The 25,221-nt window shown below is 51.9% G+C and overlaps 1 protein-coding gene across 1 annotated transcript; it reads right to left on the bottom strand.

The window, feature by feature from the left end:
• Positions 1-22: 22 nt before the first annotated feature.
• Positions 23-25,100, bottom strand: CATSPERG (catsper channel auxiliary subunit gamma). The gene is made up of 28 exons (XM_081806815.1): positions 24,212-25,100; positions 24,071-24,124; positions 18,878-19,022; positions 18,398-18,524; positions 18,144-18,216; positions 17,520-17,675; positions 14,082-14,253; positions 12,557-12,694; positions 11,503-11,562; positions 11,180-11,299; positions 10,556-10,606; positions 10,321-10,450; positions 9,709-9,820; positions 8,373-8,531; positions 8,171-8,283; positions 7,101-7,314; positions 6,714-6,776; positions 6,416-6,614; positions 6,157-6,278; positions 5,952-6,032; positions 5,802-5,858; positions 2,825-2,981; positions 2,556-2,619; positions 2,319-2,414; positions 1,953-2,042; positions 825-917; positions 634-733; positions 23-550 (listed from the first exon to the last, which is right to left on the bottom strand). Exons 1-28 carry the CDS (start codon positions 24,464-24,466, stop codon positions 269-271), a joined length of 3,483 nt encoding a protein of 1,160 aa, XP_081662941.1. The 5' UTR covers positions 24,467-25,100; the 3' UTR covers positions 23-268.
• Between the last annotated feature and the right edge of the window lie 121 nt (positions 25,101-25,221).

Here is a 25,221-nt window from a genome sequence, read left to right as displayed (position 1 = left end):
TAGGCACACAGAGAAGCTGCTATTTACCAGTTAGCACAGAAGGATTTTGATTTTAATGACCTGTATGGCTGTGTGGTACAAACTAACTGAACGTGAGCCCTTACAAGGGCCCACAGCTGGTCCTGAAATGAGGATTTAGGTCTGAAGGAGCAGTGAAAATTGAAGGAAAACAAAACAAAAAAAGCCTGGGACGAGTGATAATTGCTTTTCCAAGATGGCCCAGGAAGTGAGGGGGGCACACTGGTGGGGGTTGGGGCAGGCAAGAGGCTCAGGTAATAGACTGCTTCTTCGAGGTTTCCTCAGGGGCCTCCTGGTTCCCCTCTGCCACTTTGGAACTGACGCTGGAGCTGACGCTGGACGTGCCCTTGGATTTGGTCCCAGATGTCCCGCTAAAGACTCTAGAAGAGGACGTGTAGGTGTAGTATGACTCTGATGTGATGATGTTGTTGATCTTCCAGCGGAGGATGTTGCAGGCCTTCACCATAACAGGCAAAAGGAGGCAGAAGATGATGTAGAGGATCACCAGGCCGATAAACACACTGGATGACACCTGCAGACACCACACAACAGACATGGGTAGGCAGCCTGAGAGCCCCATTCTCCTAACAGGGCAGCTCCTGGGCAGCCACTCACCATGAGGATTAAGAGGGCCCGCTTGGCACTGAGTGGGAGCCCATGGATATGCAACAGGAAGATGAGCTGGTGGTCACAGTATGTGCTCTTGTCCACACCTCTGGGGGGAGGGATGGGGTTCAGCATTGGGGGAGGAGTGGGGCACCCCATAGGAAGCCCCCAACTCTACCTGGACCACATGCCTGGCTCACCTGTTGCTCACCAACACCTTGAAGAAGAATTCGGGGGCGAAGATGGTATGGGGAATGGTGTCATGGCATGGGGAGTTCTCCAGACACAGCCACCTGGGGACCCAAGTTCAGGCAACGTGCTACCAATCATGCCTAGCATGTGCCAACCTCTGATCTCTCCCTCCAGCCCACAAACTCTGGGTGAGAGCCAACTAGATGTAACCTCGTCCCTTCTTCCCTGATTCGCTCCTTCATTCATTCATCCAATAAGCCTGACTCCACGCCTACCCTGTGACAGGCTGTTTACTCAATCACGTCCTCCAGCCTTAACATCTCCATCTGTCAATTCCTCCATTACAATGCAATCGTCTAGATTATGGAGGGTATATCTATCATGTGCCAACTCCTCATTTATTCCTTGCTGCCTTCATTCCTTCAGCCCACAAATATACCTTGAGGTCCTACTAGGTACAAAGTCATATCTCCATTCATTTATGCTTTCCTTTATTCATTTATTCGATAAATATAGGTTGACTACTGACTAGGTACAAGTTGGTTGCTCCATTCATTCATTCACTTCCTTCATTCGCTCATGGTATCATTTTCTTCCTGTCACTGAATCAAAAATATTTATTGAGCCCCTATATATTAATTTGTTCCTCCATTGTTTTATTCATTCATCAGGACCTCCATTCAAATGTCAATAAATGCCTACCATGAATGAATGAATGAATTCCTTCACTGTCTCAGTCAATAAATACTATGTTTAGTCTATCAGGACCTGGACCTATAAGGGGGACAGACCCCACAAGAGACAGTGACAGCCCAGAGGGGCAGGTTGGGATGGGGGAGGCACAAGCAGAGAGGTGACGGTGAGAAGAGGCAAAGCACAGGAGGACGTGGGAACCCAGGTCCCATTTAGAACAGTCAGAAAAGTCCCCTGGACGAAGGGGCATCTGAACTAAGGCCTGAAGAAAGAATAAGAGGGACCAGCACTGCGGACAAGGAGTCAGCCCCATTTGAGGAACACGAAGGCAGTCAGTCTGGCTTGAAGATCAAGAGGTCTCCCAGAGGCAGAAAGGACAACAGCCCAGACAGACTGTGGATAGGCGGGGGATAAGGGGACCAGCAGTCAGGCCATGCACTCACTCGATGCCCAGACTCTGATGGGTCATGATGTTGAAGGCCGAGTCCTTGGTGGTTGTTGTGTTCTTGGTGGTCCAGATGAGGCTGTTAGTCCTGTGCAGGACCAGGTAACCTCAGTGGGGGGGGGGGGTGACCACCGCTGCAGGTGCAGAGAGAGGCCAGCAGTATGAGCAGTGGAAGGAAGGGGCAGGGGGAGCCTTAGGAGGGCGGGGCCTGGCAGCATGGGCGGGCAAGCATTTGTGCCATCCTAGGAGCCTTGAGATACCAGGTGAGTGGTGCTTGCAGCGAGGGTGAGGTCTGTGGCTGGGAAGCAGGAGAGGCCTGCAGAGGAAAGAGGGTGGATTGTGGGCAGGGTCCTGCAGGCATTACTTGTCCAAGGGGCTGTTGAAGCGGTAAATCTCCTCCTCGCTGTATTCCTTGATGGTGTCCATTGTGGGCCCACCGCCTACCACCTTGAGCACGTAGCTGCCGGGTGCAGAGGAGCATGTGCACTGACTTCAGGGTCCAGAGTCCTGCATCACCTCTACCACCCACTCCGCATGCTCCCCCCCTATCCATTCCCACCCTCCAAACTCCCATCAGTCACTGGCTTGGCCACATCTTTACCTGCCCTGAAAACTGCCTGAATCTCCCGTCACCAAGTCTTGGATCAAGAAGAAAGGGTAGAAGACTGTGGGGTGGGAGGGAGGCCAGGAGGAGAAAAAATTAGCTTGGCCCGAGAAGTGGAGGGTGGAGAAGGGGAGGAAGGAGAGATGAGAAGACCAAGGGGAAGAGCAGAGGGTGAGTGAGGAAGTGAACGGGCAGTGAGGGAAGGCGGGCCCAGTGGTGGGGACAGAGGGCTGTGAAGGAATGGGGCGAGGGGACTGGACACGCACTATCACGGAAGAGGAAGCAGGGCATCTCGGGGTCAATGTGCACGCAGTCGAAGTAGTGTTTGTTCTGCAGGCGGTTGTACTCCAGTGTGTAGGTGATGTCGAAGGCCAGCCGCTTGCCTGGGGGGCAGCCGATGAGCACTGGCACCATCAAGTTGCCCTAAGTGGGAGGAGAAAAGCCTTGCACTGGGGGGCGCGGCAGACACCCCTCCTCCCACACACCTCGCCCCTTCCTGCCAGGCTCACCCTCACCCCTGCCATATGACCATTATTACCATTAAAACAATACTCTAAAAAGTGCAAACTATTTATGTCGTTCTTACTGTGTGCAAGGCACGGGGTGATGTTCTAAGTGCTTCAAGCTCAAATTGAATCCTCAAAAAAACAAGCCTTGTATGGTAAAGACTATTCACATCCCCATGACAGAGATGGCAAAATGAGGCACAGAGAGGTCAAGCCATTTGTTAATTATCCAAAGCCCCACCTGAAGTGGGTAGAGCTGGAATTGGAACTGAGAGGTTGGCTCCAGCTGCCTCCGGAAAAAGACACACAACATCACCATCACCTACACCTACGGGGGAGCCAACTTGTAGGTGGACTGCATGGGGCTCAGGTTGGGCCTGAATTCTCAAATAATAATAGATCGGGGAGGAGCCTGGGATATAGGAGGGAAGGGAAGCTCAGGATGGGGGTCAGAGGTTAGGGAATTCCCATGACATCATCTTCAAAATGAACAGCCTTTGGCCCATTTCGGGGGTAGGGTCCAAAGGTTTCATCCAATTGTCAAAGGGATATGGACAGGCAAAGACTGGCATGAGCTTCACGGTGACTGGGGAGAGGGGTTGGTGGCCATAGATTAAGCAAGCACTCCCCATGCTAGGGCTGGGCCCAAGATTTTACACCTATCAGCCGCTCACGCACTGGGAGGTCCAATGGGCAGCTCAGATTCCACCTATCCACAACTCATCTTGGCTAATGGCACCTCATCGCTCCGTGTTCAGGCTAAAAGCCTTGTCCTGGAAACCTCTCTCTCTCATACCACAGCCAGTCCATTTAGACATCCTGTTGTCTCTAGACTTCAAAACAGAGCCATCCCCTCCCCGACCTCCTCAACTCTTTTGCTCCCCCCACCACCTTGTCTTGCCCAACCTTGTTTCCTCCCTGGTCTCCCTGCTCCTGCCCCTCCCCCCAGTCTATCCCCTGCATGCAGGCTGTGAACTCCTGAGTCCCTCCTCGGCTCCTGGGGCACCATGGCCCACTAGGCCTCACATGATCTGCCCCCTTACTTCATCTCATCTCTCTCCACTTTCCTCTGCGCACACACGCACACCCACCCACCCACACACGGTGACAAGTTTCACATCCATCCCCATTCCCATTCCTGTTCCTGCCTCTCCTCCATCCCAGAGCAGCAATTCACTCTAAGGACTTTTGCACTTATCTTCCCAGTTTCTTCATGCAAATAAAAGCCAACATGAATATATGTTCTCAATTAGCCTCCTTCATGCTAATGTTTTATACATACTGTTCTGCACCCAGTTTTTTCCTCTTAAGAATAAAATACCCGGGTGCCTGGGTGGCTCAGTTGGTTAAGCGACTGCCTTCAGCTCAGGTCATGATCCCAGGGTCCTGGGATCGAGTTCCGCATCGGGCTCCCTGCTCTGCGGGGAGCCTGCTTCTCCCTCTCCCACTCCCCCTGCTTGTGTTCCCTCTCTCACTGTGTCTCTCTCTGTCAAATAAATAAATAAAATCTTTAAAAAAAAAAAAAAGAATAAAATACCCTTTGGAGGTGTCTGAGTGGTGCAGTCAGTTTGGCATCCGACTCCCAGTTTCAGCTCAGGTCTGATTTCAGGGTCATGGGACTGAGCCCTGCATCAGGCTCCACGCTCAGTGCGGAGTCTGCTTGAGTTTCTCTCTCTGCCCCTTCCCCCTGCTCATGCTCCCTTTCTCTCTCTTAAATAAATAAATAAATAAATCTTAAAAACAAAATAAAATACACTTTGGAGACTATTCCACATCAGTATGTGGAGATCTTTTTTCCCTTATTTTTATTTATTTTTTTTTACAACTGCATAGTTTTCCATTGCATGGATGTACCATGATTTATTTAACCACTCCCCTATTAACAGACATTTAGGTTGTTTCCAACATTTTGCTGTAACAGGGTGTTGCAGATTAGACTCCTAGAATGGATCCTTTGGGTCAAAAATGAGGTATTAACTTTGACCTTCTGGGGTTATCATTAAAAGGAAAATAATGCATATCACCAAGGCTAGCAGGAAATACTTATTGGATGCTGAGGCAGCCACTCCTCCCTGCTCTCCTTCTCCCCACAATGAGTTGGGGGCTATTACACCCCCCCTTTTTTTTATTTTTATTTTCCTGGGTTATACCAAGCCAGGAGGGAGGATAGCAGGGCCTGTCTGCTGGTGAGTGGGCAAGGAAGTGGGTGAGAACACGGCACATTGGTCAAGTCCCTCCTTTACCACTTATTAGCTCCTTGGGTTACTCTGAGCAGATGTCTGCACCTCTCTGAGCCTCAGTGTCTGCCTCTGTACAAAAGGGATATTGCATGGGTAAGCAAGTGAAGAACTAAGGACCCACTGGAGTGAACAAAGCACGTGTGAGCGGGCAAATGAAGAGCAACATGTGAAAGAAGGGCCCAGCTAGCCCACATGGCTTCCTTTGTGCCAACTGGGAACAAAAAGGCCTGTGTTGCAGATGCCTTACTCTTCCGTGCAGAAAAATATTATACATACAAGCCTGGGTGCAAGGTACACAACCATAAAGGCAGCCCTTTCGGCAAATATGAATGGATGAAAGGAGTGGGTGGGTGGGTGCGTGGGTGAATGAACCAAAAGGAAGAAATTATGAATGCACTAGTGGGATTCCCAGGGGGAGCACTCAGAATCAGCCCTGTCAAGACTCAACCCAATCCCCTCCCTCCCAGCACAGGGCCCGATACCCCAAGGTTCAATACTTGCATGCGGGGCCCCTCGTGCGTGTTCTGGAAGCAGTGCCCGACTGCGCCCACCACCTGTGGGTAGAGAAGCAGGTGATGATGGTGGGTCCCGTGGGCTCAGTCTTTCCCCTCCTCCCATGTCCCCTCCCCTCCAGTCTTGGACCGAACCTTGACCAACATGGAGGTCTTCATGAGGTGATGTCCACTAAGGCCCTGATCAAAGCAAGACCTTTTATCACTGAGCGTAACCTGGGGTTGGGGGCAGAAATGAAGGCGTCGACAGGCCTGCCTGAGGACCCGTGGACAGTTCTAAAAGTGCCCTGCCCCGGGAGCTCCGCCCCCACCTCGACACCCCCTCCCCGCTTTATCTCACCCAGAAAAGCACCGAGTTGCGATTAATGAGGACCTTCTGCTTCACCACCGCCTCGATGCAGCCCGGGTCGGCCAGCACCACGCCCAGATCCACTTTGCTGCGCAGCTCTACGGTGGTGAGCACTACATGCACAGGGAGGGGTTAGGGCCGCGCGCGTGGGACGGTGCCCCGCCCCCAGACCCCGCCCCCTGGGCTGGCAAGGCCCAGGCCGCAGCCCTCGCCCCGCCCCGGCGACTCCACTCCAGCCTCGCCCACAGACCGCGCTCCGGCTGGAACTCGAACGAGTGCCCGCGGACGGTCAGGAAGACGGAGAAGGCGTAGCTGGTGCCCTTGTCCAGAAAGATGCGCTCGGGCAGCTCGTGCTTGGCCTTGAGGTCGTAGATCTTCTCGTAGCTGGCCATGTCAATGTACACGTTACTCGCGCTCTGCAAGTTGCTAGCCAGATAGAAGTAGTAATCCTGGGGGATGGGATGCGGGGCAGAGTCAGACCCGGGGCGGGGGCCGGGAGGGGTGTCCTGACGCCGCCGCTCCCCCGACCCCCAACCCTCTCCCCGCACCTGGTCCAGTTTCTTGTTCTTCCACCAGCGCCAGGTGGAGTCGTGCACTGGGTCCGCGTATGGCTGGGGGGACGGCCGGCACCGTGAGCTGGAGGCGACCCCAGGCAGGTGGCATGCCCAGCCCCTAACCCAAAGCCAAAGCTACCAGACCCTGGTAGCTCCTTGGGTTACTCTGAGCAGATGTCTGCACCTCTCTGAGCTTAGCCCCCCACCCCCCAGCCCTACTTCCAGCTCAACAGCCACCCTCCTAAAGCTCTGCTTGCCAGCTCCCCCGGACCCCCTTAGCCTCGGATTCTCCCAGGCAGCTCCGTTCCGTTCCAGCCTCGCGGGCCTTGCTTTCTCCTCAGTCCGGTCTCAGATCAGACCGGGCCCCCACCAGGAGCCCACCTTGTGGTACTTGGAGTGCAGACAAAGCAGGTAGTAGACGAGGCCCTGGTAGACGGCGAGCGAGTTCTCGTCGTGGAAGCCCGAGGGCTCCAGCACGCGCGGCGGGTGCGCCCGGTAGCGCTCCTGGCGCGTGTAGATCTGCGGGTTGGGCAGGTCCCGCAGGCGCATCACGGTGAAGGGGCAGAAGTTGGTGAAGGAGAGCGTCAGGTGGTTCCTGGGCCGCGGCAGTGGGGCGGGGGGGGTGGGGGTGGGGGGGCGGCGGCTGACTCTTCCGCGCCTGGCGCACCGCCAACCTCCCCCCACCACCCGTCAGGCCTTCCTCCCCCCTCTGCTCTGCTGATTCTCCAAATCTAATCCAGCCCTGACCTTCCTCCTCAGCCTCAGCCCCTGGTGTCCCTGGACAAATTCCCCTGGACGTCCCTGGGTCCCTCAGACCAGAGTTCTGGACCTCATCCTAGACACCCGCTCCCCCCGCTCAACTTTTTACGCCTTCTTCCACTTCCCCTTTCTCCCCGCCCCCTCTCCCAGCTCCTCCCAGGCTCTTTGGCAGGTGACCAGAAGGATCATTATTGAACGCAGTAAAATCTGGCCATGCAGTCCCTCCTCTTAGTCCCACCATGGCTCCCCAGGACCCTCAAGATGAAGTCCAAGTTCCTCCCTATGATCACCAGGCTCACCTTGTCCACCCTGCCCCCAGCACTGCACTCTGTCTGCGCTGTACACTTCTCTCAGTCTTGAACACCCAATCTCCTTTCCTCCTCAAGGCCTTTGCACATGTGGCTTCCCCTGCCTGGAATCCCTTCTCCATGTTATCACCTGGCTAATTCTCCCTCCCCCTTCAGCTCACAGTGGCTCTCGCACCTCTTCCTCTTTGAAGTTCTCCCTGATGGCACCCGCCTCCCCCAGCCTCGGTCAGGCCCCTCCTTTGAGCTTCCATGGGCGCTAAGCTGGCCCATCCCAGCCCTGAGGATTGCCACTGGGGATGACTTGCTCTCCCTCCTGGAATAGGGGCTTTGTGTGGGCAGCACGGAGGGCTCCCTGACTGCTGCTGAGGTCCGGGGTCTTCCTACCCCTGCCGCTGCAAGAGGTAGTGATTGCCGAGCTGCTGGTACATCAGGAGCTGCTCCACGGGCACAAGCCTCTTGACAAGCTGGCCCTGCTTGTTGTTCATGAGGTACACCAGCTGCAGTGGGGAGGTGGGGCCGGGCAAGCTGCTGTCAGCCAGCCACCCTGCGGCTCCCCCATGGCTCCCCGTGACCCCCCGCCTGGCACCTGGTACAGTTTGCGGTCTTCGTAGAAGAGGGTGACCATGGTCTCACTGGTGGTGTAGAAGGAGGACTGGTGCATCACCTGTAGGCTGACGTACACCTCCCAGGCTTTGGACGGGAACAGCTTGTACATCCGGTAGCTGCCCTCCAGGAGGTACCAGATCTGGGGGTGCAACAGAGGTGTGTGAGGGCCATGGGGACCTCTGACCCCACCTCTCCCTCTGCGCAGCGTGATGGCCCCCGTTCCTTGAGGGTGAGGCTTGAGAGCTCACTTCTAGCCAGGGCCAGGTGAGCTCACAAACCTTCTCTCTGTGACGCCATCTCTACTCCCCAGAGCCTGAACCCCTCTGCTTCCAGGCCCCACTTGCTACGATAAATGTCTTCAGTGTTCCAGTTGGCTTGAGTGGCTATTACTTGAAACTGAAGCATTCCTAATAGTTACACCCCTCCAGGGTTCCTAGGGGTGAACCCTATCTTCTCCTCACTCTTTGCACCCTCCAGGGTCTCACCATCCCCCTAGCCTCAGTTTCCCATCTCTGCACGGATGCCCACCCCACCACACATTTGACTCTAGACCTCAGTCCCTTCTTTTTTTTTTTTTTTTTAGATTTTATTTATTTATTTGAGAGAGAGGGAGAGCACACGAGAGGGGGGAGGGTCAGAGGGAGAAGCAGACTCCTCGCCGAGCAGGGAGCCCGACGCGGGACTCGATCCCGGGACTCCAGGATCATGACCTGAGCCGAAGGCAGTCGCTCAACCGACTGAGCCACCCAGGCGCCCGACCTCAGTCCCTTCTGAGACTCAACCTGGAGGATCCCCTGCAGCCTTGAGGATGCCCCTCCTCCATGTGGCCTCTTCTATGAAGCCCTCCCTGACCCACGCACGCATACACACCCCCAGACTGAACTGGAAATTCAGCGGCACCCCATTTCTGAACTTCCGTAGGTACTGTCTTCCTCCCTGCAGCCCCGGCTACTCTGAACTGTTGTTGGACTGGGACCCTGTGAGGACAAGGTCCAGGGCTGACTCAGTCACCACTGTACCCCCAGCGCTGGGTCAGGTATACAGTAAGTGCTCAATGTTTCTGAAGTGAATCACATGATGGAATGAAAGAGGGTCCCCTCTGGAAATCAGATTATGACTCTGAGTCTTTCACTCTGCTGAAAGACTGGGGGGAAAAATGACTTTCTCTTTGAGTTGCAGGGTTCTCAGCTATAAATGGAGCTTCTGCTGCCCTTCTCTGGAATCCCTGAGGGCATCTCCTCCCCTGAACCCCTTTACCTGTGACAGGGGAAGAAGGGAGACCCCTGGGGTTTGGAGAGAGGAGCAGGGTAGCCCACCTCCTCCGTCTCTGTGACAATAGCCATGTCCCCGTGGAACGAGTTGACCAGGTACTTAATGGACTGCTCCTTGGGGAAATCCGCCAGGTAGATGAAGTTTTCATTGTTGTAGCTGCAAAGGGCAGAGATCGGAGCCAGGGACACTCAGGTGAGGCTCCTGCAGGTTATCAGCTTCCCTCAACTCCAGGTCTAACAGGACCCAAGACCCATTCACTCCACTCTCTGCTAGCCTTGTGAGAATATACCTGGAAGCCTGGGTGACCTGCCCACCTGTCAACAGGGGCATTTGGCCAACCTAGCGCTTTGCCAACAGCCCATGGAGCTGACTCAGGGGCCCCAAAGTTCCTGAGGGGTGCAAAGTGTCCTAACCTTTCCCCCTGACAACGCCCTTCACATAGGTTGGGTCCTTACATAGGCTTCCATTTAAGAAAGGCCTCCCAGAGCTTTAAAATGTCAGCTTCCCCATCCCAGCCCTGACCACCGCAGCTCGTGTTTTCCCCATCACAATCCTGAGAACTTCTGGACTTGCGCATGCTCTGAAAACCTGATGACTTCAGAAAGAGCCCCCACCCTGATGGGACCGGGAGAGGCAGAATAGGCCCAGCCCCATACCTCTGCAGGAGGAAATTGCCCCAGATGAACAGCAGGTTGTTATACGGGTTGTGGAACATGCCCTTGGGTACCATTGGGAAGTTGGTGTAAGACTCTGTCCCTAGAATCATCAGAAACTCCAGGCCTCGAGCTGGCTTGGACACAGGCAGAGTGGACACAGCAGTGAGGGAAGGGTCATCTGGACCTCTCCTGGCCCTCATCCACCTTTGAGACCCCCTCTGCCTTCCCTTCCTACCATCAGGGATGAATTCCGGGATGGTGTAGACGATGACCAGGTTATCACTGACTATAGCCGGGGAGAACACAGCAAAATCTTCTGAGGCTCTGAGCTTTCAAAACCTGAAACTGGGCAAGTCACCAGCTCCCCAAGCCCTCCAAAAAACCCTTGAATGGCTTCTCATTTGGGCCTGTTAGCCCTTAGGGTTTCTTTATGTGAATGTGTTAGGGCACAGGACTTGCCTCCTCTGACTTCTTGGCTGGAGAGTACAGTGCACAGCCTATACAACTGTACATAGCAGTCCTATTCTCTGTTCAGGTAAAATAAATAAAATAAAATAAAATAATAAAATAAAATAAAATAAAATCTCCTATTGTGAGCCACAAGGCCCTTCCAGATTTGGCTTCTGCCCACCTCTCCAATCTCCCTCCCTCCCCATGCCCCCCTCTGTTCCAATCATATTTTTTCTTCTGTTTCTCCATCCCACCAAGCCCATTCTCTACCACTACCTCTTACCCAGGAGTGATGTGAACAACATTTCCCTCCCCCTGTCTGTTGAGCACAGATCCTACAGACAGGCACGAAGTTCACACTCTGGGCTCCTGCCCCTTCCCACGCAGCCCCCCACAGCATCCCAATTACCCAAGTCGTAGCTGACCACCTGGAAATACTTCCCAGTGGTGGGGTCTTGGATCTCCACCAGCATCATTAATATGTAGTCACCAGCAATGAATACGGCCCAGGTTATGGAGCAGTTGGCAACTGGACAGGAAGGGGTAGGTCCAGAGCAGCCCTGGACTCACCCCTCTCCATGGTCTCTTGTAACTGTCACGCCTATCCCTGCGACTCTCCACCCCTCCCAAGACACCACTGTTCTTTCCCATGACCTCTCCCACCCTTCCCTGCTCTCCCACACTCTTGATCCCCCCACCTGCCTGCCTCAGACCCCTTTGGGAGCTAGGTACCTTGTATCCCTTCGCACACAGACCGCTGCTTGGGCAGCAACTTGAAGGACACATGACCATCTGCGGAGTAAGGCAGGTCCATGCTCAGGCCCTTGCCAGTCTGTCTGGCATCCCACCACACCAGGTCTCCAATCGACGAGGGTGTGGTGCCCGTGCCTCCCGCCCCCTTGGTTGTGGGACTTCTGGGGGTGAGTCTCACCCCCAACCTGACAGTCACTCACACCTGGCCTTCCACTGTGGGTCTGTCTCTGGTCACAGTAATTGATTCAGGTCTGGACACTGACCCAGAATGGGCCAATCAGAGTACACCCTGGGTTCGTGCTAGAGCTAATGGAAGAGGCTGCTTTCATTCTTTTGGGGTAACTCAAACTGGTTGGAGATGTGAGCCCCAACTTCCTGGACCATCTTCAATCTCCAAGAGAGGAGTATCTACCTGAAAATGAAGCCAAATCTCAGGGTTCATAATAAAAACCCTTTTAGAGCATCCACTGTGTCCCTAGCACTGTCCTAAGACCTTTACACATGCCAATTTACTTAATCTTTATATCAACCCAAGAGTCAGGTACTAGTATTATCATTAACCCCATTTTGCAAATGAGGAAAACGAGACCAAAAAGAGAGGTTAAATCACCTGTCCAAAGCCACAGGTGACTTGGGTTGGGTGTGTTCATGAGATCTCTCTCTCTACTATAATTACTATGCTATACGACCTTGCCAAGATATAGACAGAGTCCTAATGATATAACCGGTGGGCCCCTGGATCTGGCCATGCCTGAAGGTGGACTCTGGTTTTCTCATTTATCAAGTCCACAAATATGCCTAAATGATTTTTGAATTAGGCTTCTGCCCTTTGAAACCAAACAGATCATGAAAGATATATAACACACTCAAGTCCTACTACAAATGCAAAACCCATCCCTATTCACAGGGTCAACCTCCAGCCTGGGACCCCTCCTGAAGGCATCTGGTGAGGGATGAGGGCCAGAGGTTGGAATTCTTGGAGGCACGAGGGTATAGAAGGGTCTCTTGGACTGATAGAGACCCCCATCCTTACCTGTGATGGTCCCAAAATGGACATAGCCTTCCCGCTTGCCAGTGGTGAGGGCCATGATGTACTCTGAGCCATTGCTATGGAAATGCACAGGGCACAGCCTCTTGATGCACTCATTGGCCAGGACACGAACCCAGCTCCCTGTGGGGGCCAGCATGGAACCTCAGACCCAGATCTATAGACCTGGGACCTGACCCTCATCCATATTTCCATGGCCTTAATGGCTATTCAGTGTGGTGTCTGAGGGGCCATTGGCATAGGGCCCAGCTGCCTTTGGGAAAATCTCCCCTTGCTCATACTTTGTCTGAGAGGTACAGATTGGGCTAACCCCACCCTTGTATGCCCCTGGTCAGAGTAAAGGTTTCAACTGGGCATGTGACCAAGCTAGACCAATCAGAGACAGTCCCAGCTTGCCACTACTAATGAAGAGATGTTCTTCCCTGGGGCCCCTGAGAGGATAAAAGTCCATAGATGCTAGATGGAGGGGGGAATCACCACGGCTGGCACGAGGAGAGGCCTAAGCTTCAGTGAGCAACTAGATCCAACTGTACCTGAAACCAAGTGCTCCTGGGTTTTTCATCTATCTAAACCCTTTCTTTGACTTAAGTCCATTTTAATTTGGTTCCTCCTACTGTCAAATGTTCTAAGTAAGAAAGGGACGAAAATGAAGCTATTGGGAATAAGCCTTAATGAAATACAGGTTATAATGCAAGTTTCCATGACCTTATAAAATGACATTTCTCATTTATATGGGGAGGGGGGAGCTGAGGACCAGGAGGGTTTGGGTATCATTTAAAAGATAAGGTTAGGGCGCCTGGGTGGCTCAGTTGATTAAGCGACTGCCTTCGGCTCGGGTCATGATCCTGGAGTCCCGGGATCGAGTCCCGCATCGGGCTCCCTGCTCTGCGGGGAGTCTGCTCCTCCCTCTGACCCTCCCCCCTCTCATGTGCTCTCTGTCTCTCTCATTCTCTCTGTCTCAAATAAATAAATAAAATCTTTAAAAAAAAAAAGATAAGGTTAAATCAAAAGTCTCTTTTTCCTCTGTGATCAGTCACCTTTGTGGCTTTTCCTCTCCAACTGCTCATCCCACTTTCTCTGTGTCTGCCTTTCTCTCTGACTCTCCATACCTCTCTCCCACCCCCCAAACTGCTCCTTTTCTATGCATGTGTCTTTGCCTGTCTTCCTCTGTCTTTCTGACACTGTGTGTGTGTGTGTGTGTGTGTGCGCACACGTGCACATGTCTGCCTCTCTCTCTCTCTCTCTCTCTCCTTTCCCTCTCACGCCTCCCTCTCCCCTCTGCTGGTTCATAGGTCCGGAGGAAAGCCTTATCCCAGCATATAGAGGGTAGGAGAAGGCCATTTGGGGTGGGTGGTGATGATCAAGGACCTCAGAAAGTCCCTCTAACACCCCCCTCCCCACCCATGGAAATTCCAATCCCGGGCGCTTCCAGTGGATGGGTTCACTGGGGTGCCCTCCCTGGGGCTCCCACAGGTAGGACCCCTTCCCTGTGATGCCAGGGACCCCTCACCACTGCCGCGGTTGCTCTCGTGGAGGGTGAGATAGGTGCCCGTAAAATAGTAGACAAGCTGGTTCTGCCGAATGAAGAGAGTGCTCTCGGTAGCAATAGCATCATAGACAGTGGCAGTAAAACTGGCCTGAGGGCAGTAGAAGGAGCCTACCCAGCAACTGTCAATGTTCAACTGCAGGAGAGCAGAGCCAGTGGTGAGCAGGTTCACCTTGGCTTCAGCCCCCAGATCCTGCCTTGGGAAGGGGGGCACCTGCTCTGACAACTGCTTGGGATGGACACAGGCAGCTGCCCCCAGGGCACCTTCCCTGCTCACCATGAAGTAGTACCTTGTGGCCACACTTGCCCAACATGGGTCAGGGAGGCAGGTGACCCAAGCCAGAGGCAGTTGGGACTTTGTGTGCTCCCTAGAGTTTGGCAGTGCACAGCATACTCAACAGCACACATCAATCTCTGTTCCCCAGGCCACAGTCAGATCCCAAAGGTCTCATGTTTGGCCCAACCACCCTATTTTACCTTGGACACAACTGGCTGTCAGGCTGACACGCTCTGAACTCACTGACCAATCACTAACGCTGGCGATATCATAGACTAACCATGGGGAAGCACCATCAGTGGAGGGTTCTTGACTAAAAGAATCTAAATTTAGGACGCCTGGGGGGCTCAGTTGGTTAAGCGACTGCCTTCGGCTCAGGTCATGATCCTGGAGTCTCGGGATCGAGTCCCGCATCGGGCTCCCAGCTCAGCGGGGAGTCTGCTTCTCCCTCTGACCCTCCCCCCTCACATGTGTTCTCTCTCTCTCATTCTCTCTCTCTCAAATAAATAAAATCTTTAAAAATAAATAAATAAAAGAATCTAAATTTAATCAAGCCTCTAGAGCTCAGTACCAGTTTACAGGCAATAACTCTATGGGGTGTTATGCACCAAATTGTGTCCCCACCCCCAGTTTATATGTTGAATCCCTAACCCTGCCATTAAGGAGAAAATTAAGGTCCACTGAGGTCATAAAGATGGGTCCCTAATCCTATTGGACTGGTGTCCTTATGAGAAGAGGAAGAGACACCAGAGATCTCTCTCTCTCCACAGGTGAGCACAGAAAAGGCACACACTGAGACGGCACTTGCAAGCTGAGGAGAGGCCTCCCCAGAAACCACCCTCCTGGCACTTTGATCTTGGACTTCTAGCCTCAGAACTGTGAGACTATAAATTTTCGTTTCAGACACACAGTCTGTGGTATTTTGTTATGGCAGCCTGAGCAGACTACTACATAGGGTCAGAGGAACAAATTAACCAATTCCATGAAGAAGCAAGCAGCTAAATTCTATAGGACAAAAGGCCTGCTTTCTCCAATTGCCTGAGAAAAGGTGGTAGATGAGGGGAAGGAGATGGAGTGGGGAGCAGACTTACAGGTGAGAAGAGTATTAAGAGACTTAACCAAACACAATGTGTTGATCCTGATTCAAACCAACTTTAAAAGACATTTTTAGAAGACAATGGCCAACAGACACATGAGAAGATGCTCAACATCACTCATCATCAGGAAAATGCAAATCAAAACCACAGGAAGATATCACCTCACAATTGTCAGAATGGCTAAAATCAACAAAACAAGAAACAACAAGTGTTGGGGAGGATGTGGAGAAAAAAGAACCTTCTGGGGTGCCCGGCTCACTCAGTCAGTAGAGCAAGCAAATCTTGATACTGGGGTTGTGAGTTCTAGCCCCATGTTGGGTGTACAGATTACTTAAAAATAAAGTCTTAAAAAAAAAAAAAAAGAGGACCCCTCATGCACTGTTGGTGGTAATGCACACTGGTGCAGCCAGTGTGGAAAACAGTATGGAGGTTCCTCAAAAAATTAAAAGTAGAATTACGTGATCCAGTATAATTTCACTACTGGGTATTTCCCCAAAGAATAGGAAAACACTAATTTGAAAAGATATATGCACCCTTATGTTTACTGAGCATTATTCACAATAGCCAAGATATAGAAGCAACCCAAGTGTCCATCGACTGATGAATGGATAAGGAAGATGTGGTATACATACACAATGGAATATTACTCAGCCATAAAAAATGAGATCTTGCCATTTGTGACAATATGGATGGACCTACAGGGTGTTATTTTAAGTGAAATAAGTTAGACAGAAGAAGACAAATACCATATGATTTCACTTATATGTGGAATCTAAAAAAAAAAACAACAAATGAATAAATAAACAAACAGAAAGCAGAATCAGACCCATAAATACAGAGAACAAACTGATGGTTGCCAGAGGGGAGGGGTAGGAGGATGGGCAAAATGGGCGAAGGGGAGTGGGAGATACAGGCTTCCGGTTAGGGAATGAATGAGTCACAGGAATAAAAGGTACAGCACAGGGAACATAGTCAATGGTACTGTAATAGTGTTGTATGGGGACAGATGGTAGCTACACTTGCGGTAGACGGTACAGATGGTAACTACACAATGTATAGACGGTAGCTATACAATGCATAAACTTGCTGAATTACTATGTTGTACATTCGATACTAATGTAACATTGTGTCAACTATATTCAAATAAAAAATTTCTTTTAATTTTTAAAAATTTTTGAAAGATTTCATTTATGTATTTGAAAGAGAGAGAGTGAGCAAGAGAGAGAGAACAAGCAGGGAAGAGGGAGAAGTAGGCTCCCCGCTGAGCAAGGAGCTGGATGCGGGGCTCAATCCCAGGACCCTGAGCGCATGACCTGAGCTGATGGCAGATGCTTAACCGACTGAGCCACCCAGGCGCCCCCAAATAAAAAAAAGATTTAAGACATTTTTAGATAATTGGGGAATACTGACTCTGGCCCTGTTAGATGATATGAAAGGGTTCTAGCTACTTTTGCTGGGTATCACAACAGCATTGTGGTTTTGTTTTTGTCGAGTACTCATTCTGTGTCTGGCTGATGTTAACTTATACCAAACTCACGATGATTCTATGAGGTGAGTATAAAGATTATTTGCATTTTCCAGATGGGACAGATGGAGAATCTGAGGCCCGGGTAGGTGAAATGACTTGGCTCAGGGTCACATAGCCAGGAGTGGCTGCAGTCTTACGTCTTCCCTTCCTGCTGGCTGCCTCTCGTGGGGGCTGCTGTCTTTAGGGACTCTTTCCACAGCCCCAGACCCCACCTTATTTTATTTATTTTTTTTAAAGATTTTATTTATTTGACAGAGAGAGACACAGCGAGAGAGGGAACACAAGCGGGGGGAGCGGGAGAGGGAGAAGCAGGCTTCCCGCGGAGCAGGGAGCCCGATGTGGGGCTCGATCCCAGGACCCTGGGATCATGACCTGGGCCGAAGGCAGACGCTTAACGACTCAGCCACCCAGGCGCCCTGACCCCACCTTATTTTAGAGGCTGAGGCCCAGCACCCTTCAAGAAACCCCAGCCCACCCGCCACCTGCCCTACACCACTCACCTCCACAAGAAAGAAGTCGGTGAAGCTGGTGTCTGTCAGCAGGACGGACTTCTCATCAGGAATGCCACCCAAGATGAGCACAGGTGCCTGGTCCACAGTGTGCCACAGGGCCCTCGATGGGACATTCATGAAGTACCGGGGTATCAGATTGAAGATCTGGCGGGGGTGGGGAGGGGGCATGTGGGGCTGGAGGGAGGGCTGCTCAACACTCCCCCTGCCCCCCCCATGGCGCCACCTCATGGCCACACTGTGTGCTCAGTTAAGTGCCTGCTGAACGCATGCATGCACCTTGACGAAGACTATGGGTGCAGGAGTCAGGCTAACATCGTTTCAAGTCTCGTTCCATAGCTGCATGCTGGGAGACTGGGGGCAAATGGGTCCATCCCTTGGGGGCCTCAGTGTTTTCCTCCTGAAAATGGGTTTGTGTGAGTGTCTTCCCTTACAGGGTCATTGTGAGGACTGAACGTGGTTGCACATTTAGTGGAGCGCTTCACCTGGGACCTGGTGCAAGGAGAGCACTCTGGAAGTGGGGTCTGCCACTTGTCTGGGAAGTCATTGGGGCCCCAGCCCACTGTCTTTAACCCACGTTTTCTACCATGTTTCTCTACTGTCTGGGCCCCTCACCTCATTCCCCACAGTGAAATGGAGTGTGTTGTCTTGCTGTCTCTGCAAGAAGCCATTGATGTTCACCTGAAATCTGGCAGGAGGTGTGGACAAGCACAGGCGAGGGTTCCAGTGTCGGGGGCTCCTGCCATAGCTCACAATCACCTCCCTACCCTCTTCCCTCCCTTTGGTCTCCTCCTGGCTTCTTGGGGGATCTGGAGATTAGGAAGTCCCTCCCAGAGTCTACCCCCTGCCCCGGGCTTGGGAAAGGGCACCTTTTATTGGGAATGAAGGGCCCCAGGCCATTGCTGCTGACATCCACACGCATGACCACGCTGCCGTTCTTGATGGGCATGGGTGTGTACCAGCTCATGACACACACCTCCTCTGCGGTGCACTGCTCTGCTGGTAGACAGTGGGCACTGAGGTTTCTGGGGCCTCCCAAGGGTGCCCTCCAGGCCACAGTCCCCTGGGATCTCCCTGCACCTCCCCAGGCCCCCTCTAGGCCATGGACCCCACTGCGGCCTTTGTGTGGCCCTATCTAGGCCAAGGACCCTGCTGAGGCCTCCCTGTGCCCTCTTTCAGGTCACAGACCCCACTGCGGCACCCCCAAAACTCCCAAAACCCCGCCAGGCCATGGGCTCCTCTGAGGATGTCAGCCTCCCCCTCAAGGTCATGGACTCTGCTAAGGCTCCCAGCGAGCTCCCCACAAACCTTGCCAGGCTATGGCCCCTCCAGGTGCCCCCCAGGCCCACCTTTGCTGCGGAAGGGGGCTGCCTCCATCTGGATCTGCAGCTGCTCTATCTTCCACTGACGGAAGTTGACTGGGGACTGGAAGGTCACCAGCACCACGGGCTTCAGCCCCGTCAGGTGGCCCTTGCGGACCTGGGCCTCGGAGGACTGAGGGCAAGATGTCCCCACAGGTGTGTACTTAAGAGAGGCTCTGGGTACCCCTGCCTTGAGCCCATCTTCTTAGACTAGGTGGGAGAACAGACTCTCCACGACGGGAAGGTCAGAGAACATGGTCTAGGTTTGGGGTTGGGTGGGGGCAGGTCAGGCTCGGAGATAGGCAGAGGGACTAGGCGCTGGGAAGGGAGTCACAGGAGGAGGTAAGGCCAAAGCCACTGTCTTCAGACAGAATTTGGATGGAGGGAATGCACAGGGAATAGCAGCATGGGATAAGCAAACATGGGCAAGTGGGAATGAACCTGGCACCCAGAGCTACTAGTAGCCTCTTCCCTCACTTCAGGGGTTCCCAGTCCCACTCTTGAGGCTTCTACCCTCCCTGCAGAAATTTGACTCTCTGCCACCCTTCCCCGCCCCGTCCCCAGTTAGAGGATAGCCAGGTTTTGGAGCTGGAGCCTGTGGGTGAGGGTGGGATAGGGCAGTTACACAGAAAGGAACAAGTAAGGAGCAAGAGGAGATAGCCAGGGACAGCCTCCCAGAAATTCCAGAGTCCTGGCTGGGTGGAGAAAGAGAGGCAGGGCTTACAGTAGAGAAGAAAGGAGAGAAGGAGAAGGGTGTACCAGGTGTATGGAACAGCATAAGCAAAGGCTTAGAGGCATCTCCAAGAGAAGGCTGCACTCAAGCAGCCCTCTTGGGTGGGGGGTAGACTGTGAGACCAGGGAGAGAGATTTAATGGGTTCAACCAGGGGAGCCTGGGTGACTCAGTCGGTTGAGCATCTGCCTTCAGCTCAGGTCATGATCCCGTAGTCAGGGTCCTGAGATGGAGCGCCACATCAGGCTCCCTGCTCAGCGAGGAATCTCCCTCTCCCTCTGCCCCTCCCCACACTGGTGCGCACCTGTGTGTGTGTGTATGTCTCAAATTAATAAAATCTTAAAAAAAAAATTATGGGCCGGGCGCCTGGGTGGCTCAGTTGGTTAAGCAACTTCTTTCAGCTCAGGTCATGATCCTGGAGTCCCGGGATCGAGTCCCGCATCGGGCTCCCTGCTCAGCGAGGAGCCTGCTTCTCCCTCTGACCCTCCCCCCTCTCATGTACTCTCTCTCATTCTCGCTCTCTCAAATAAATAAATAAATCTTTAAAAAAAAATTATGGGCCCAACCACCTTTGCACAGGCCTTCATCGGCTCAGCCAGGGCCCTTTCAACCCTGCCAACAGCACCTGTCCCAGCCCTACTTCTGGGTCTTTCTTTTTTTTTTTTAAGTAGGCCCCACGCCCAGCATGGAGCCCAAGAGGGGGCTTGAACTCACAACCCTGAGATCAAGACCCGAGCTGAGATCAAGAGTCAGATGCTTAACAGACTGAGCCACCCAGGAGCCCCTTGGGTTTTTCAACCACACAGCTGCAGGTGCCAGTGAGGCGGGGCTCTCCCGTTGGGGCAAAAGTGGCCCTGGTCCTGTCCACCCTCAACTCCTGCCTAGACCACCAGACAGCCTCCTCACTGTCTCCCTGCCCCCCCGCCCCCCCTCCCAGCAGGAAGGAGCCTGGGAACACCTGAGTCAGATTAGGCGCTCCTTTGCTCAGAACCTTCTCATGGTTCCATCTCACTCAGAGCGGGGGCCGAGTCCTCGATCCGCCTGGGGTCACCTCCCTGCCCTGTCTCCTCCCACTGTGCCCTCACTCATGGCTCCTCACACACAGCAGCCTCTGTCCTACTTCAGGACCATTGCGCTCTTTGTGCTAGCTTCTCCTGTGACCTGGGGTGCTTTCCCCCAGTCTCCTCAGTCATCCCTTTTCATCACTCAGGTCTCTGCTCAAGCCTCTTCAGAGACATTCCCCAACCATCCCGTAACACCTTCTTTTCTAATATATAAAATATTTTATTTTCTTCTTTGCACTGATTACTCTTCAGAAATTATTTTATGTATTTACTTGCTGACTGCTTCCCTGGTGGCCTGAATCCATAAGAAAAACCTGCCCTGCTGAGCAGGAAGCCTGATGTGGGGCTCCATCCCAGGATCAGAAGATCATGACCTGAGCCAAAGCCATGCTGTTAATCATTATATCCCCCATGTTGTAAAAAAAAAGGGGGGGGGAATCTGACTCATTGTAGGTGTTGAATGGCCAGATAAAGGTATTATTATCACACTTTTACAGATAAGGAGAGAAGGTTCATGGGGTAAAACTCTCTGTTCAGGGTCATACTCTACAAACTTGTTGTTAGCATTCACTTGAGCTCTTTCTATGAACCAGACACTTGCTAAGTGCTTCACACATATTTAATAATTTTGTGAAGCGGGTATGATCACTATTGAATCCTTGACAAGGATGAGGAAACTTTGATACAGAGACGTTAAGTAATTTTCCAGAGATCACACAGTTATTATGTAGCAGAGCTGGGATTTGAACCCAGACAGCCTAGCTTCAGAGCCCAAACTATCTACTATCATGCCACACTTCCTCCAAGTAAATGTTAGTCAATGGCAGATTCAAACCCAGGTCTGCTGCCTCCAGAACTTCAGTTCTAGACTACAACATTCTACTGTCCTCAAAAGCTTACTTGAGCCAAAACAATCTTGGAAAAGAACAACAAAGTTGGAGGACTCAAACTTCCTGATCTGAAAACTTACTACAAACCCACAGGAATCAAGACTATGTGATACTGGCATATGGGCAAACATATAGAGCAATGGAATGGAATTATACCCAGAAATAAACCTTTACAGTTATGGTCAATTGATTTTTGTTGCTGTTGTTGTTGTTGTTAAGATTTTATTTATTTATTTATTTGAGAGAGAGAGAATGAGCAGCGAGGAGGGGCAGAGGGAAAGAGAGAGAAGCAGACTCCCTGCTGAGTAGGAAGCCTGATGTGGCTCGATCCCAGGACCTGAAGATCATGACCTGAGCCAAAGGCAGATGCTTAACCGACTGAGCCACCCAGGAGACCTGGTCAATTGATTTCTGACAAGAGTGCCAAGACAATTCATTTATACACATGGTAATGGGATAACAGGATATTCACATGCAAAGTTGGACCCCTACCTCACACCATACACACAAAAAATAACTCAAAATGGATCAAAGACCTAAACATAAGAGCTAAAACTAAAAAACTCTTAGAAGAAAACATGGAAGTCAATCTGCATGACCTAGGCACGGCCTTCTTAGACAACACCAAAAGCACAAGCAACAAAAGAAAAAAACTGATAAATTGGACTTCATCAATGTTAAAAACATTGGTGCTATTTCATGGTCTGTGAATTACACTTCAATAAACATAAAACCTTTGTGCTTTAAAGGACACCATCAAGAAAAGGAAAAGACAACCCATAGAATGTGACAAAATATTTACAAATCATACATCTGATAAGCAACTAGTATCCAGAATATATAAGGAAATTTTACAACACAACAATAAAAAGACAACCCAATTTGGCAAAGGATTTGGATAGATATTTCTCCAAAGAAGATAGATAAGTTAAGAGTGAGCATATGTTCAGGGCACCTGGGTGGCTCAGTTGGTTAAGCGACTGCCTTCGGCTCAGCTCATGATCCTGGAGTCCCGGGAACGGGTCCCGCATCAGGCTCCCTGCTCAGCGGGGAGTCTGCTTCTCTCTCTGACCACCCCCCCTCATGTGCTCTCTCTCTCTCTCTCTCATTCTCACTCTCTCAAATAAATAAATAAAATCTTAAAAAAAAAAAAAGAGTGAGCATATATGTTCAACATCAGGAGTCATGAGGGAAATGTAACTCAAAACCACAATGAGATACCACTTTACACCCACATCTTTTGGCTATAACCAAAAGATGAACAAGTGTTGGTGAAGATACAGAGAAACTGGTACTATCCCTTATACATCGCTGATGGGAATGGAAAATGATCCAACTGCTTTGGAGAGCAATCAGGCAGTTCCTCGGAAGTGAAAAAGAGTTAACATTAAGACCCAGCAATTCCATTTGTAGGCATTTACCTAAGAGAACTGAAAACATATGTCCACAGAAAAACTTGTACACACGTTTATAACAGCATTGTTCATAAAAGCCACCCCCACAAAATGGAAATAACCCAAATGTCCATCAATTAATGAATGGATAAATGAAATGTAGCACATCCTTACAATTAAATATTATTCAGTCATTAAAAGGGAAACACTCAGGGCGCCTGGGTGACTCAGTCGTTAAGCACCTGCCTTTGGCTCTGGTCATGATCCCAGGGTCCTGGGATCGAGCCCCGCATCGGGCTCTCCGCTCAGCGGGGAGCCTGCTCCTCCCTCTCCCACTCCCCCTGCTTGTGTTCCTGTTCTCGCTATCTCTCTGTCAAATAAATAAAATCTTAAAAAATAAATAAATAAATAAATAAATAAATGGGAAACACTGATACATGCTACATGTTAGGCGAGCCTTGAAAATGTGTTGAGCGAAAGAAGGCAGGCACAAAAGGCGTTACCTCTTGTACAACTCCATTTATATGAAATGTCCAGAGTAAGTAAATTCATAGGAACAGAAAGTAGATCTGTAGTCTCCAGAGGCTGAAGGATGGGGGTCCTGGGTTTCTTTATAGGGTGATGAATGTGGTCTGTAATTAGTGGTAATGGTTGCACGACTTTGTTAATATACTAAAAACTATTAAACTGTACACTTTAAATGGAGAATTTTATGATATGTGAGTTACATCTCAATCTTTTAAAAATATTTATCTTTTTAGAGAGAAAGAGAGAGGGGGGAAGGGGAGGAAGAGAGGGAGAGGGAAAGAGAGCCCCAATCCCACTCTGCCCTGAGAGTGGAGCAGAGGCGGGGCTCACGTACCAAGCCAAAACCAAGAGTCAGACGCTCAACCTACTGCGCCACCCAGGCACCCCATCTCAATTTTTTTAATGGCAAAAAAAAGCTTACTTGAGCACCTACTATGTGCCTGGTGGGATACTGGGAATCCTCTTGAATCCTTAGGGTCCCCAAGGTCTGGTGGTGCCACCACTATTAAAATGTTAGAGATTGGGGAAGCTGAGGGCCACACAGAATGAGCTCACCCCCGCTGCACTCACTCACCTCTCCATTGCAGGAGTAGTTGATCTTCAGGTAGTATGGGAAGCTCAGGTATTTCTGCAAGAAAAGGTTGGGCAAATGTCCAGAGCCCAGTGGGATGCAGATCTGTGACCTCTCCCATTCACCTGACCCCAGTCCCCTCACCTCGCCCTGGTCGGTGGGTACATCCACCAGCGGGCTGAACACACTGTCCACTGTCTCCAGGGGCTCTTGATCGAAGAAGCGGTCGCTCATGCCATTCTTGCCTACCGTCTCGAACTTGTTCAGGACAACCTGCCAGGTGCACTCCTGGACGTCCTGCATCGCCCACAGCCTCCACGATGCCAACAGCACCGCCAGCACTGCCCACAGCGCCCGCAGGATTCGGAGTTTCGGCCACGCAGGGCCAGCAGGGTACATCGCGGGGGGCAGCGTGCAACGTGACTCGAACCTGGAGAGGGGGTCAACGCCTGCCAGCCAGACTGCGCCTGAGGGCCACCTTCCGAGATCCTACCGAGTTCCTGCGCTTCGCCCAGCCCCTGCTCCTGGCCCCACCTCTACTCAGACTTCTGGCCCCACCCTTACTCTTACTCTTGCTCCTGGCCTCGCCCCTGCACTTGCTGGCCCCGCCCCCGCTCTTGCTCCTGGCCCCGCCCCTGCTCTTGCTCCTGGTTCCGCTTCTGCTCCAGATTTCGCCCTTGACCCAGACGCTGCACCTGGTCCTATTCTGGATCCCACCTCTATTTTTACTCCAGGTCCCTCCTCTATTCTTGCTCCTGGACACGCCCCTGCTCCTAGCTTCACCCCGCCTCCTCGCCTCACCCCTTAACCTTGCCCCATACTTGTTCTTTGCTCCGCCTCTGCTCTGCATCCCGCCCCTACTCTTCACCGGGTCTCCGCTTCTGTTTCTGGCTTTGGCTGTGCCGCATCTATTTTCCCCAGTCCTGCTACTCTCTCTGGTCGTGCACTTGCACTTGCACTTGCACCTGCACCTGGCTCCGCCCCCACCTCTTGCCCCGTCCCCCCACTTCTCTTCGCATCTCCCCTTTCTCCTGACACGGGCCCTACCCTGGTACCGGGTCCTGTATCTAGCGTCTCCCTTCTCCGGTTCCTGGGCCCAGACTTTCTCCACGCCCCGCCCCTTTCCCTGTCCCCGCCCCTGTTTCTCGCCTGGA

The sequence above is a fragment of the Leptonychotes weddellii genome, chromosome 16, assembly GCF_054177405.1.
Source record: "Leptonychotes weddellii isolate Sample4059 chromosome 16, ASM5417740v2, whole genome shotgun sequence".
NCBI lineage: Eukaryota > Metazoa > Chordata > Mammalia > Carnivora > Phocidae > Leptonychotes > Leptonychotes weddellii.
Note: the sequence above shows the minus strand (reverse complement) of the source record. Positions and strands in the feature narration are given on the sequence as shown.

Coding starts and splice junctions, on each gene's coding strand:
- CATSPERG (XM_081806815.1), bottom strand. CDS start 24,466: ATGTACCCTGCTGGCCCTGCGTGGCCGAAACTCCGAATCCTGCGGGCG. Junction 6,777..7,100: donor TGCACTCCAAGTACCACAAG/GTGGGCTCCTGG, acceptor CCGTCCCCCCAG/CCATACGCGGACCCAGTGCA. Junction 734..824: donor AAGGTGTTGGTGAGCAACAG/GTGAGCCAGGCA, acceptor CCCTCCCCCCAG/AGGTGTGGACAAGAGCACAT.